Raw genomic sequence first — 14790 nt, 5'->3', positions numbered from 1 at the left:
TCCATCTGCCATTTTTCAGCCCATTTTTCCAGCTGGTCCAAGTCCCTCTGCAGGTTCTGAAAACCTTCCTCACTGTCTACTACACCTCCAATCTTTGTATCATCAGCAAACTTGCTGACCCAATTTACCACATTATCATCCAGATCATTGATATAGATGACAAATAACAATGGACCCAGCACTGATCCCTGTGGCACACCACTAGTCACAGGCCTCCACTCAGAGAAGCAATTCTCTACCACCACTCTCTGGCTTCTTCCATCGAGCCAATGTCTAATCCAATTTACCACCTCTCCATGTATACCTAGCGACTGAATTTTCCTAACTAACCTCCCATGCGGGACCTTGTCAAAGGCCTTACTGAAGTCCATGTAGACAATATCCACTGCCTTCCCTTCATCCACTTTCCTGGTAACCTCCTCAAAAAACTCCAACAGATTGGTCAAACATGACCTACCACGCACAAAGCCATGTTGACTCTCCCTAATAAGTCCCTGTCTATCCAAATGCTTGTAGATTCTGTCTCTTAGTACTTCCTCCAATAACTTACCTACTACTGACGTTAAACTCACCAGCCTATAATTTCCCGGATTACTTTTCGATCCTTTTTTAAACAACAGAACAACATGAGCCACTCTCCAATCCTCCGGCACTTCACCCGTAGACAGCAACATTTTAAATATTTCTGCCAGGGCCCCCGCAATTTCAACACCAGTCTCCTTCAAGGTCCGAGGGAACACTCTGTCAGGTCCCGGGGATTTATCCACTTTAATTTTCCTCAAGACAGCAAGCACCTCCTCCTTTTCAATCTGTACAGTTTCCATGGTCTTACTACTTGATTCCCTCAATTCCATGGATTTCATGCCAGCTTCCTTAGTAAATACAGACGCAAAAAACAAGAGGACCAATTTTATCCCTTACAATCCTTTTGCTCTTAATATACTTGTAAAAGCTCTTTGGATTATCCTTCACTTTGACTGCTAAGGCAACCTCATGTCTTCTTTTAGCCCTCCTGATTTCTTTCTTAAGTATTTTCTTGCACTTCTTATACTCCTCAAGCACCTGATTTACCCCGTTTCCTATACATTTCATACAACTCCCTCTTCTTCTTTATCAGAGTTGCAATATCCCTTGAGAACCAAGGTTCCTTATTCCTATTCATATTTTACAATTGACTCCAGCATCTTCCCCACCACTGATATCAGACTATCTGGTCTATAATTGCTTGTTTTCTCTCTCCCTCCTTTCTTAAAAACTGGAATAACATTAGCTACCCTCCAATCCGCAGGAACTGATCCTGAATCTATAGAAGATTGGAAAATGATTACCAATGTGTCCACGATTTCTAAAGCCCCCTCCTTAAGTACCCTGGGATGCAGACCATCAGGTCCTGGGGATTTATCACCCTTCAGTCCCATCAGTTTACCCAACACCATTTTCTGCCTAATGCAAATTTCCTTCAATTCCTCCATTACCCTAGGTCCTCTGGCCACTATTACATCTGCGAGATTGTTTGTGTCTTCCCTAGTGAAGACAGATCCAAAGCACCTGTTCAGCTTGTCTGCCATTTCCTTGTTCCCCATAATTTCACTAGTTTCTGTCTTAAGGGCCCAACTTTGATCTTAACTAATTATTTCCTCTTCACATACCTAAAGAAGCTTTTACTATCCTCCTTTATATTCTTGGCCAGCTTACCTTTGTACCTCATCTTTTCCCCCCGTATTGCCTTTTTAGTTATCTTCTGTAGCTCCTTAAAAGTCTCCCAATCCTCTGGCTTCCCGCTGATCCTTGCTATATTATACTTCCTCATTTATTTTTATACTGTTCTTGACTTCCCTTGTCATCCACGGTCACCCCTTACTCCCCTTAGAATCTTTCTTCCTCTTTGGAATGAACTGGTCCTGCACCTTCTGTATTATTCCCAGAAATATCTGCCATTGTTATTCCACTGTCATCCCTACTAGGGTATCTTTTCAGTCAACTTTGGCCAGCTTCTCCCTCATGAGTCCATAGTCCCCTTTGTTCAACTGTAATACACTTCCGATTTTCCCTTCTCCCTCTCAAATTGTAGATTAAAACTTATCATATTATGGTCACTACCTCCCAATGACTCCTTTACCTCAAGGTCCCTTATTAAATCTGGCTTATTACACGAGGGACCAGGTTAGATCCTCAGAGATCTTGACACCCAGGAAGTTGAAGCTGTTCACTCTCTCCACTTCTGATCTCTCCATGAGGATTGGTATGTGTTCCTTCATCTTACCCTTCCTGAAGTCCACAATCAGCTCTTTCGTCTTAGTGATGTTGAGTGCCAGGTTGTTGCTGTGGCACTACTCCACTAGTTGGCATATCTCACTCCTGTACACCCTCTCATCACCACCTGAGATTCTACCAACAATGGTTGTATCATCAGCAAATTTATAGATGGTACTTCAGCTATGCCTATCCACACAGTCAAGGGTATATAGAGAGTAGAGCAGTGGACTAAGCACACACCGTGAGGTGCACCAGTGCTGACTGTCAGCAAGGAGAATATGTTATCACCAATCCACACAGATTGTGGTCTTCCGGTTAGGAAGTTGAGGATCAAATTGCAGAGGGAGGTACAGAGGCCCAGGTTCTGCAACTTCTCAATCAGAATTGTGGGAATGATGGTATTAAATGCTGAGCTATAGTCGATGAACAGCATCCTGATATAGGTGTTTGTGTTGTCCAGGTGTTCTAAAGCCATGTGGAGAGCCATTGAGATTGTGTCTGCCATTGGCCTATTGTGGTAATAGTCAAATTGCAATGGATCCAGGTCCTTGCTGAGGCAGGAGTTCAGTCTAGTCATGACCAACCTCTCAAAGCACTTCATCACTGTCGATGTGAGTAATACTGGGCGATAGTCATTAAGGCAGCCCACATTATTCTTCTTAGGCACTGGTATAATTGTTGCCCTTTTGAAGCAAGTGGGAACTTCCGCCTGTGGCAGCGAGAGATTGAAAGTGTCCTTGAGTATTCCTGCTCGTTGGTTGGCACAGGTTTTCAAAGCCTTACCAGGTACTCCATTGGGACCTTTTGCCTTGCGAGGGTTCACTCTCTTCAATGACAGCCTAACATTGGGCTCTGAGACAGAGTTCACAGGGTCATTAGGTGCTGCAGGGATCTTCACAGCTGTAGTTGTGTTCTCCCTTTCAAAGCGGGCATAGAAGCTGTTGAGTGAAGCAACGCTGTCATTCATGTTATCGCTTTGTAGGAAGTATTGTCTTGTAGACCCTGCCAGAGTTGCCATGCATCCAATGTCGCCTCCAACCTAATTTGAAATTGTCTCTTCACCTTTGAAATAGCCCTCCGCAAATCATACCTGTTTTTTTTTGGTACAGCATTGGGTCGCTAGACTTGAATGCCACAGATCTAACCTTCAGCAGACGATGTATCTCCTGGTTCATCCATAGCTTTTGGTTTGGGAACGTACAGCAAGTCTTTGTAGACACATACTTTGCCTCACTTCTATAGACTCTGTGTCCTTCTCCTGAGTAAATACAGATGCAAAGAATTCATTTAAGATCTCCCCCATCTGTTATGGCTCCACACATAGATTACCATTCTGACCTTCCAGAGGGCCAATCTTGTCCCTTGCAATTCTTTTGCTCTTAACATTTCTGTAGAATCCCTTGGGATGCTCCTTTACCGTGTCCACTAGGACAACTCATGCTTTCTTTTAACCCTCCTGATTTCTTTCATAAGTGTACTCTTGCATTTCTTACACTCCATAAGTACCTCATTTGTTCCTGTCTATGTTTGCTATGTGTAACCAGCTAAGAGCGATATTTCTCTTAGCCAGAGCCTCAATATCTATTCAAAACCAAGATTCCCTAAACTTGTTATCTTTACCTTTTATTATATATATATTAATGACTTGGATTAATTACAATATATATTAATGACTTGGATGAGGGAATTGAATGCAGCATCTCCAAGTTTGCGGATGACACGAAGCTGGGTGGCAGTGTTAGCTGTGAGGAGGATGCTAAGAGGATGCAGGGTGACTTGGATAGGTTGGGTGAGTGGGCAAATTCATGGCAGATGCAATTTAATGTGGATAAATGTGAAGTTATCCACTTTGGTGGCAAAAATAGGAAAACAGATTATTATCTGAATGGTGGCCGATTAGGAAAAGGGGAGGTGCAATGAAACCTGGGTGTCATTATACACCAGTCATTGAAAGTGGACATGCAGGTACAGCAGGCGGTGAAAAAGGCGAATGGTATGCTGGCATTTATAGCGAGAGGATTCGAGTACAGGAGCAGGGAGGTACTACTGTAGTTGTACAAGGCCTTGGTGAGACCACACCTGGAGTATTGTGCAACATACATCAAAGTTGCTGGTGAACACAGCAGGCCAAGCAGCATCTATAGGAAGAAGCGCAGTCGACGTTTCAGGCCGAGACCCTTCGTCAGGACGTCCTGACGAAGGGTCTCGGCCTGAAACGTCGACTGCGCCTCTTCCTATAGATGCTGCTTGGCCTGCTGCGTTCACCAGCAACTTTGATGTATGTTGCTTGAATTTCCAGCATCTGCAGAATTCCTGTTGTCTGGAGTATTGTGTGCAGTTTTGGTCCCCTAATCTGAGGAAAGACATCCTTGCCATAGAGGGAGTACAAAGAAGGTTCCCCAGATTGATTCCTGGGATGGCAGGACTTTCATATGAAGAAAGACTGGATGAACTGGGCTTGTACTCGTTGGAATTTAGAAGATTGAGGGGGGATCTGATTGAAACGTATAAAATCCTAAAGGGATTGGACAGGCTGGATGCAGGAAGATTGTTCCCGATGTTGGGGAAGTCCAGAACGAGGGGCCACAGTTTGAGGATAGAGGGGAAGCCTTTTAGGACTGAGATTAGGAAAAACTTCTTCACACAGAGAGTGGTGAATCTGTGGAATTCTCTGCCACAGGAAACAGTTGAGGCCAGTTCATTGGCTATATTTAAGAGGGAGTTAGATATGGCCCTTGTGGCTACGGGGGTCAGGGGGTATGGAGGGAAGACTGGGGTGGGGTTCTGAGTTGGATGATCAGCCATGATCATAATAAATGGCGGTGCAGGCTCGAAGGGCCGAATGGCCTACTCCTGCACCTATTTTCTATGTTTCTATTATGATAGGCACATATGTTCTGTACTCTTAAAATTTCACTTTTGAAGGCCTCCCACTTACCAAGTACACCTTTGCCAGAAAACAGCCTGTCCCAGTCCACACTTGCCAGACCCTTCTGATACCATCAAAATTGGCCTTCCTCCAATTTAGAATCTTAACCCACGGACCAGACCCATCTTTTTCCATACTTACTTTGAAACTAATGGCATTGTGATCACCAGATGATCGAGAAGGCCACAACTTTTCTCGCAGGTCAGTGACACTTGTTTAAAAGGAGAGCTTTGTGGGCATTCAGACTTATTTCGACGGTCCAATCAGTGGCAGAAGCAGACCACACCAACGAGATTTCACACAGGTCAGTGACACTTGTTTAAAAGGAGAGCTTGGCGGGCGTTCAGACTTATTCCGACAGTCCAATCAGCAGCAGTAGCAGGCCACAGTGATGAGGGTTCTTGCAGGTTGGCAATGATTGTTTACAAGTACAGAAGGGACAAGTAGGGTGGCCATTGTTGGGAGTACGCCAGTGGTAAGAATAAGAGTGTCAGGCTTTGACTTAACAGAAGCTTCAGCTCAAGAGGTGTTGGTTCAGGGTAAGCTTCTGTTAAGGTTCCCTTTTTCCCCTCTTACTGTACCTAGTGTAGGTACTGCAGTCTGTTCTTCATGCCGGATGTTGGAGACCTAGGAGATCGAGAGTCTCTCAGAGAACGACATCTTCGTAAAGTGCATCGAGCTGCAGCTCCTTGAAGACCGCATTCGGGATCTGGAGCAGCAGCTGGATGACCTTCAGCTTATATGGGAGAGTGAGGAGATAACTGATCAGAATTACAGGGAAGTAGTCACCCCAAAGTTGCAGGAGGCGAGTAGCTGGGTGACTGTCTGGAGAAATGGAAATGTGAATAGGTAGTTAGCACAGAGCACCACTGTGGCCATACTCCTCAAAAATAAGTATATTGCTTTTGACACTGTTGTGGAGGATGACCTTCCAGGTGAATGCTACAGACAGCGGGTTACTGACATTGAGCGCAAGTCCATGGTGCAGAAGGGAAAGAGGGAGAAGAGGGGAGCGGTAGTGATAGGGAACTCGATAGTGAGGAGAACAGACAGGAGATTCTGTGGATGTGAATGGGACCCCTGGATGGTACATTGCCTCCCAGTTGCCAGGGTCAGGAACATCTCAGATCGCATCTACATTTTGGACAGCGAGGGAAAGAGGCCGTATGTTTTGGTACATATTGGTACCAATGACATAGGAAGGAAAAGCAATGGATCCTGAAAAGAGAATTTAGAAAGCCAGGCAGAAAGCTGTGAAGCAGGACTTCCCAGGTAGTAGTTTCTGGATTGCAGCCTGTGCCACACACCAGTGAGGGTAGAAACAGGATGATTTGCAAGTTAATGTGTGGCTGAGAAGCTGGTGCGGGGGCGGGGGGCAGTGCTTCAAGTTCTTAGATCAGTGGGATCTGCTCAAAAGTGACGGGTTGCACCTGAACCCAAGGGGGACCAATATTCTCGTGGGCAGGTCTGTAAGAGCTGTTGGGGAAGGTTTAAACTATTTTGGCAGGGGGGTGGGAACTGGAATGAAGGGGCTCAGGATAGGACAGATGGTAAAAAAACAAAGATAGCATGCAGTCAGACTGTCAGGAAGAGCAGGCAGATGATAGGGCAAAATTGTAGCCAGCAGGATAAGTATCAATGCATTAGGGATGCAGAATCAAAAAGTGTAGAAAATACAATACTCAAAGTGTTATATCTCAATGCAAGAAGTATAAGAAATAAGGTGGATGACCTTGTCGCACTATTACAGATTGTCAGGTATGATATTGTGGCCATCACTGAATCACGGATGAAGGATGGTTGGAGTTGGGAGCTGAATGTCCAAGGTTACACACTGTATCAGAGGGATAGGCAGGTAGGCAGAGAGGGTGGTGTGGCTCAACTGGTAAAGAATAGCATCAAATTAGTAGAAAAATGTGATATAGGATCAGAAGATGTTTAATTCTTGTGGGTTAAGTTAAGAAACTGCAAGGGTAAAAGGACCCTGATGGCAGTTATATATAGGTCTTCCAACAGTAGCTGTGATGTGGACCACAGATTACCATAAGACCATTAGACATAGGAGCAGAATTAAGCCATCTGGCCCATCGAGTCTGCTCCGCCACTCAATCATGGCTGATCCTTTTTTTTCTCTTCCTCAACCCCAGTTCCTGGCCTTCTTCCCATAACCTTTGATGCCAATTCCAAACAAGAACATATCAATCTCTGCCTTAAGTACCCCAAAACGACCAGGCCTCCACAGCTGCACGTGGCAACAAATCACACAAGTTCACAACCCTCTAGCTAAATAAATTTCTCCACATCTGCGTTTTGAAAGGGCGCCCCTCGATCCTGAGGCTATGACCTCTTGTCCTAGACTCTCCCACCATGGGAAACATCCTTTCCACATCTACTCTGTCTAGGCCTTTCAAGATTCGAAAGGTTTCAGTGAGATTCCCCTCACCCTTCTGTATTCCAGTGAGTACAGACCCAGAGCTATCAAACATTCCTCGTATGATAACCCTTTCATTCCTGGAATCATCCTCGTGAATCTCTTTTGGACCCTCTCCAATGCCAGTACATCTTTTCTAAGATGAGAGGCCCAAAACTGTTAACAATACTCAAAGTGAGGCCTCACCAGTGCCTTATAAAGCCTCAGCATCACATCCTTGCTCTTGTATTTCAGACCCCTTGAAATGAATGCTAACATGGCATTTGCCATCCTCACCACTGACTCTACCTGCAAGTTAACCTTCAGGGTGTTCTGCATAAGGACTCCCAAGCCCCTCTGCACCTCAGATTCCTGTATTTACCCGGTTTAGAAAATAAGTCTGCACATTTATTTCTACTACCAAAGTCTATGACCATGCATTTTCCAACACTGTATTTCATTTGCCACTTTCTTACCATTCTCCTAATCTAAGTCCTTCTGCATCCTATCTGTTTTGTCAACACTACCTGCCCCTCCACCAATCTTTGTATCATCTGCAAATACGGCAACAAAGCCATCTATTCCATCATCTAAATCATTTATATACAGCGGTCCCAACACCAACCGCTGCGGAACACCACTAGTGGCTGGCAGCCAACCAGGAAAGGATCCTTTTATTCCCATTCGCTACCTCCTACCAATCAGTCAATACTCTACACGTGTCAGTAACTTTACTGTAATACCATGGGCTCTTAATGACACAAAGGTTGGGGGTGTTGTGGACAGCGTGGAGGGCAGTCAGAGGTTACAGCAGGACATCGATAGAATGCAAAACTGGGCTGAGAAGTTGCAGATGGAGTTCAACCCAGATAAGTGCGAGGTGCTTCCTTTTGGTAGGTCAAATATGATGGCAGAATATAGTACTAATGGTCAGACTCTTGGCAGTGTGGAGGATCAGAGGGATCTTGGGGTCCGTGTCCATAGGACACTCAAAGGTGCTGTGCAGGTTGATTATGTGGTTAAGAAGGCATACGGTGCATTGGCCTTCATAAACCATAGGATTGAGTTCAAGAGCAAGAGGTAATGTTACAGCTGTACAGGACCCTGGTCAGACCGCACCTGGAGTACTGTGCTCAGTTCTGGTCACCTCACTACAGAAAGGATGTGGAATCTATAGAAAGGCTGCAGAGGAGATTTACAAGGATGTCGCCTGGATTAGGGAGCATGCCTTATGAGAATAGGTTGAGTGAACTTGGCCTTTTCTCCTTGGAGCAACGGAGGATGAGAGGTGACCTGATAGAGGTGTATGAGATGATGAGAGGCATTGATCATGTGGATAGTCAGAGGCTTTTTCCCAGGGCTGAAATGGATAGTGCAAGAGGGCACAGTTTTAAGGTGCTTGGAAGTAGGTAGAGAAGGAATGTCAGGGGTAGGTTTTTCACACAGAGAAAGGTGAGTGCATGGAATGGGCTGCCAGCAACGGTGGTGGAGGCGGATACAATAGGGTCTTTTAAGAGGTACATGGAGCTTAGAAAAATAGTGGGCTGTAGGTAAACCCAAGTCATTTTGAAAGTAAGTACATGTTCCACACAACTTTGTGGGCCGAAGGGCCTGTATTGTGCTGTAGTTTTTCTATGTTTCTATGTTTAACTTGGTTTGCAACCTCGTGTGTGGCACCTTGTCAAAGGCCTTCTGAAAGTCCAAATATACAACATACTGCATCCTCTTTACCTTTTGGTGGCAAAAATAGGAAAACAGATTATTATCTGAATGGTGGCCGATTAGGAAAAGGGGAGGTGCAACGAGACCTGGGTGTCATTATACACCAGTCATTGAAAGTGGGCATGCAGGTACAGCAGGCGGTGAAAAAGGCGAATGGTATGCTGGCATTTATAGCGAGAGGATTCGAGTACAGGAGCAGGGAGGTACTACTGCAGTTGTACAAGGCCTTGGTGAGACCACACCTGGAGTATTGTGTGCAGTTTTGGTCCCCTAATCTAAGGAGAGACATCTTTGCCATAGAGGGAGTACAAAGAAGGTTCACCAGATTGATTCCTGGGATGGCAGGACTTTCATATGAAGAAAGACTGGATGAACTGGGCTTGTACTCGTTGGAATTTAGAAGATTGAGGGGGGATCTGATTGAAACGTATAAGATCCTAAAGGGATTGGACAGGCTAGATGCAGGAAGATTGTTCCCGATGTTGGGGAAGTCCAGAACGAGGGGTCACAGTTTGAGGATAGAGGGGAAGCCTTTTAGGACCGAGATTAGGAAAAACTTCTTCACACAGAGAGTGGTGAATCTGTGGAATTCTCTGCCACAGCAAACTGTTGAGGCCAGTTCATTGGCTATGTTTAAGAGGGAGTTAGATATGGCCCTTGTGGCTACAGGGGTCAGGGGGTATGGAGGGAAGGCTAGGGCGGGGTTCTGAGTTGGATGATCAGCCATGATCATAATAAATGGCGGTGCAGGCTCAAAGGGCCGAATGGCCTACTCCTGCACCTATTTTCTATGTTTCTATGTTTCTATCATACTTGTAATCTCCTCAAAGAATTCCAACAGGAAGGATTTTCCCTGAACCATGCTGACTTTGTACTATCTTGTCCTGTGTCACCAAGTACTCCAGCACCTCATCCTTATCAATTGACACTACTATCTTCCCAACCACTGAGGTCAGGCTAACTGGTCTATAATTTCCTTTCTGCTGCCTTCCTCCTTTTTTAAAGAGTGGAGAAACATTTGCAATTTTCCATTTCCAATGCCACCACAACTTCCAACGCTACCTCTTTCAGAACCTTAGGGTGCAGTTCATCCACATAGAACATAGAATAGTACAGCACATACAGGCCCTTCGGCCCACAAAGTTGTGCCGACCCTCAAACCCTGCCTCCCATATAAGCCCCCACCTTAAATTCCTCCATATACCTGTCTAGTAGTCTCTTAAACTTCACTAGTGTATCTGCCTCCACCACTGACTCAGGCAGTGCATTCCACGCACCAACCACTCTCTGAGTAAAAAACCTTCCTCTAATATCCCCCTTGAACTTCCCACCCCTTACCTTAAAGCCATGTCCTCTTGTATTGAGCAGTGGTGCCCTGGGGAAGAGGCGCTGGCTATCCACTCTATCTATTCCTCTTATTATCTTGTACACCTCTATCATGTCTCCTCTCATCCTCCTTCTCTCCAAAGAGTAAAGCCCTAGCTCCCTTAATCTCTGACCATAATGCATACTTTCTAAACCAGGCAGCATCCTGGTAAATTTTCTCAGTACTCTTTCCAATGCTTCCACATCCTTCCTATAGTGAGGTGACCAGAACTGGACACAGTACTCCAAGTGTGGCCTAACCAGAGTTTTATAGAGCTGCATCATTACATCGCGACTCTTAAACTCTATCCCTTGACTTATGAAAGCTAACACCCCATAAGCTTTCTATCCACCTGTGAGGCAACTTTCAGGGATCTGTGGACAGGTACCCCCAGATCCCTCTGCTCCTCCACACTACCAAGTATCCTGCCATTTACTTTGTACTCTGCCTTGGAGTTTGTCCTTCCAAAGTGTACCACCTCACACTTCTCTGGGTTGAACTCCATCTGCCACTTCTCAGCCCACTCCTGCATCCTATCAATGTCTCTCTGTAATCTTTGACAATCCTCTACACCATCTACAACACCACCAACCTTTGTGTCGTCTGCAAACTTGCCAACCCACCCTTCTACCCCCATATCCAGGTTGTTAATAAAAATCACGAAAAGCAGAGGTCCCAGAACAGATCCTTGTGGGACACCGCCAGTCGCAATCCTCCAATCTGAATGTATTCCCTCCACCACCACCCTCTGCCTTCTGCAGGCAAGCCAATTCTGAATCCACCTGGCCAAACTTCCCTGGATCCCATGCCTTCTAACTTTCTGAATAAGCCTACCGTGTGGAACCTTGTCAAATGCCTTACTAAAACCCATATAGATCACATCCACTGCACTACCCTCATCTATATGCCTGGTCACCTCCTCAAAGAACTCTATCAGCCTTGTTAGTCACAATCTGCCCTTCACAAAGCCATGCTGACTGTCCCTGATCAGACCATGATTCTCTAAATGCACATAGATCCTATCTCTAAGAATCTTTTCCAACAGCTTTCCCACCACAGACGTAAGGTTCACTGGTCTATAATTAACCGGACTATCCCTACTACCTTTTTTGAACAAGGGGACAACATTCTCCTCCGTCCAATCCTCCGGTACCATTCCTGTGGACAACGAGGACATAAAGATCCTAGCCAGAGGCTCAGCGATCTCTTCTCTTGCCTCGTGGAGCAGCCTGGGGAATAGTCCGCCAGGCCCCGGGGACTTACCTGTCCTAATGTATTTTAACAACTCCACCTCCTCCCCTTAATATCAACATGCTCCAGAACATCAACCTCACTCATATTGTCCTCACCATCATCAAGTTCCCTCTCATTGGTGAATACCGAAGAGAAGTATTCATTGAGGACCTCGCTCACTTCCACAGCCTCCAGGCACATCTTCCCACCTTCATCTCTAATCGGTCCGACCTTCACTCCTGTCATCCTTTTGTTCTTCACATAATTGAAGAATGCCTTGGGGTTTTCCTTTACCCTACTTGTCAAGGCCTTGTCATGCCCCCTTCTTGCTCTTCTCAGCCCCTTTCTTGCTTCCCTATATTCCTCAATAGACCCATCTGATCCTTGCTTCCTAAACCTCATGTATGCTGCCTTCTTCCACCTGACTAGATTTTCCACCTCACTTGTCACCCATGGTTCCTTCACCCTACCATTCTTTATCTTCCTCACCTGGACAAATTTATCCCTAACATCCCGCAAGAGATCTCTAAACATCGACCACATGTGCATAGTACATTTCCCTGCAAAAACATCATCCCAATTCACACCCGCAAGTTCTAGCCTTATAGCCTCATAATTTGCCTTTCCCCAATTAAAAGTTTTCCTGTCCTCTCTGATTCTATCCTTTTCCATGACAATGCTAAAGGACAGGGAGCAGTGGTCACTGTCCCCCGGATGCTCACCCACTGAGAGATCTGTGACCTGACCCGGTTCATTACCTAGTACTAGATCTAGTATGGCATTCCCCCTGGTCGGCCTGTCCACATACTGTGACAGGAATCCATCCTGGACACACTTAACAAACTTGCCCTATCTAAACCCTTGGAACTAATCAGGTGCCAATCAATATTAGGGAAGTTAAAGTCACCCATGATAATAACCCTGTTATTTTTTGCACCTTTCCAAAATCTGCCTCCCAATCTGCTCCTCTGTATCTCTGCTGCTACCAGGGGGCCTATAGAATACCCCCAGTAGAGCAACTGCTCCCTTCGTGTTCCTGACTTCCACCCATATTGACTCAAAAGAGGATCCTGCTACATTACCCACCCTTTCTGTAGCTGTAATAGTATCCCTGATCAGTAATGCCACCCCTCCTCCCCTTTTTCCGCCCTCTCTATCCCTTTTAAAGCACTGAAATCCAGGAATATTGAGAATCCATTCCTGCCCTGGTGCCAGCCAAGTCTCTGTAAAGGCCACTACATCATAATTCCATGTATGTATCCAAGCTCTCAGTTCATCACCTTTGTTCCTGATGCTTCTTGCTTTGAGATACACACATTTCAGCCCTTCTACCTTACAGTCTTTACACCGTTTATTCTGCTTCTCTTTCCTCAAAGCCTCTCTGTATGTTAGATCTGGCTTTACTCCATGCACTTCTTTCACTACTCTATCGCTCTGGGTCCCATCTCCCTCGCAAATTTGTTTAAACCCTCCCGAACCATGCTAGCAAACCTACCTGCAAGGATATTGCTCCCCCTCGAGTTTTGGTGCAACCTAGCCAATCTGTACAGGTCGCACCTTCCCCAGAAAAGATTCCAATAATCTAAAAATCTAAAACCCTGCTCCCTGCACCAACTCCTCAGCCACGCATTCAACTGCCATCTCCTCCAATTCTCACCATCTGGTCCAGGTGACTTATGTACCTTTAGGTCTTTCAGCTTCTCTCTTGTAAAAGTAACTGCACTCACTTCTCTTCTCTTCCTTCACACATTACATCAGGCACACTACTAGTGTCTTCCACAGTGAAGACTGATGCCAAGTACTCATTTAGTTTATCAGCCATCTGCTTGTTCCCCGTTATTACTTCTTCTGTCTCACTGTCTTGTGGTCCTATATCCTTTATCATTTCTCTTTTATTTTTAACATACCTGAAAAAAACTTTTACTATCCACTTTGATATTATATGTCAGTTTGCTTTTGTACTTCATCTTTTCCCTTCTAATGATTTTATTAGTTGTTCTCTGTAGGTTTTTAAAAACTCCCCAATCCTCTATCTTCCCACTAATTTTGCTTTGTTGTATGGCCCTTATTTTGCTTTTACAATGCCTTTGACTTCTCTTGTCAGCCACGGTTGTACTATTTTACCATTTCAGTATTTCTTCATTTCTGGAATACACATCCTGCACCTTCCTCAGTTTTCACAGAAACGCCCGCCATCGCTGCTCTGCTGACATCCCTGCCAGCAGCCCCTTCCAATTTACTTTGGCCAACTCCTCTCTCATACCACTGTAATTTCCCTTACTCCACTGAAATACTGCTACATCAGACTGCTACAAACATAATTCCGGGTATGAGAGGGTTATCATACGAGGCCCTGGGTCTGTACTTGAAGGAATTCAGAAGGATGAGGGGGGATCTCATTGAAACCCTTCGAATGTTGAAAGGCCTAGACAGTTGATGTGGAAAGGATGTTTCCCATTGTGGGAGAGTCTACAAGAGGGTACAGCCTCAGGGTAAAGGGGTGTCCATTTAAAACAGAGCTGCAGAGAAATTTCTTTAGCCAGAGGGTGGTGAATTTGTGGAATATATTACCACAGGCAGCTGTGGAGGCCAGTCCATAGGGTGTATTTAAGGCAGAGCTTGATCACTTCTTGATTGGACACAGCACCAAAGGTTAATATAATCCCAATAATGTAGTTATCTCTTTGTTATTCCTCAATTCTACCCATAAAGCCTCATTAGATGACCACTGCAGTCTGAGCACTGCCGTGATATTTTCCCTGATCAGTAATGCTACCCCTCCCACTTTAATCTCTCTTGCTCTGTCATGTCTAAAACAAGGGAACGCAGAAACATTGAGCTGCCAGTCCTGTCCCCTCTGAAAGCAAGTTTCAC

At 45.2% G+C, this 14790-nt stretch overlaps 2 protein-coding genes across 3 annotated transcripts in view; both read right to left on the bottom strand.

Moving 5' to 3' along the window:
• Positions 1-14790, bottom strand: part of LOC134348704 (gastrula zinc finger protein XlCGF57.1-like) — a 50065-nt gene that overhangs the window by 11933 nt on the left and 23342 nt on the right. The gene's annotated exons all lie outside the window — the stretch shown is intronic.
• On the bottom strand, positions 486-7470 carry LOC134347753 (uncharacterized). The gene is made up of 2 exons (XM_063050159.1): positions 5327-7470; positions 486-3514 (listed from the first exon to the last, which is right to left on the bottom strand). The coding sequence occupies exon 2, from the start codon at positions 3272-3274 to the stop codon at positions 2339-2341; it is 936 nt and encodes a 311-aa protein (XP_062906229.1). The 5' UTR covers positions 3275-3514; positions 5327-7470; the 3' UTR covers positions 486-2338.

The sequence above is a fragment of the Mobula hypostoma genome, chromosome 6 (genome assembly GCF_963921235.1).
Source record: "Mobula hypostoma chromosome 6, sMobHyp1.1, whole genome shotgun sequence".
In the NCBI taxonomy this organism is placed as follows: domain Eukaryota; kingdom Metazoa; phylum Chordata; class Chondrichthyes; order Myliobatiformes; family Myliobatidae; genus Mobula; species Mobula hypostoma.
The sequence above is the reverse complement of the archived record's forward strand: the minus strand, read 5'-3'. Positions and strand labels throughout refer to the sequence as shown.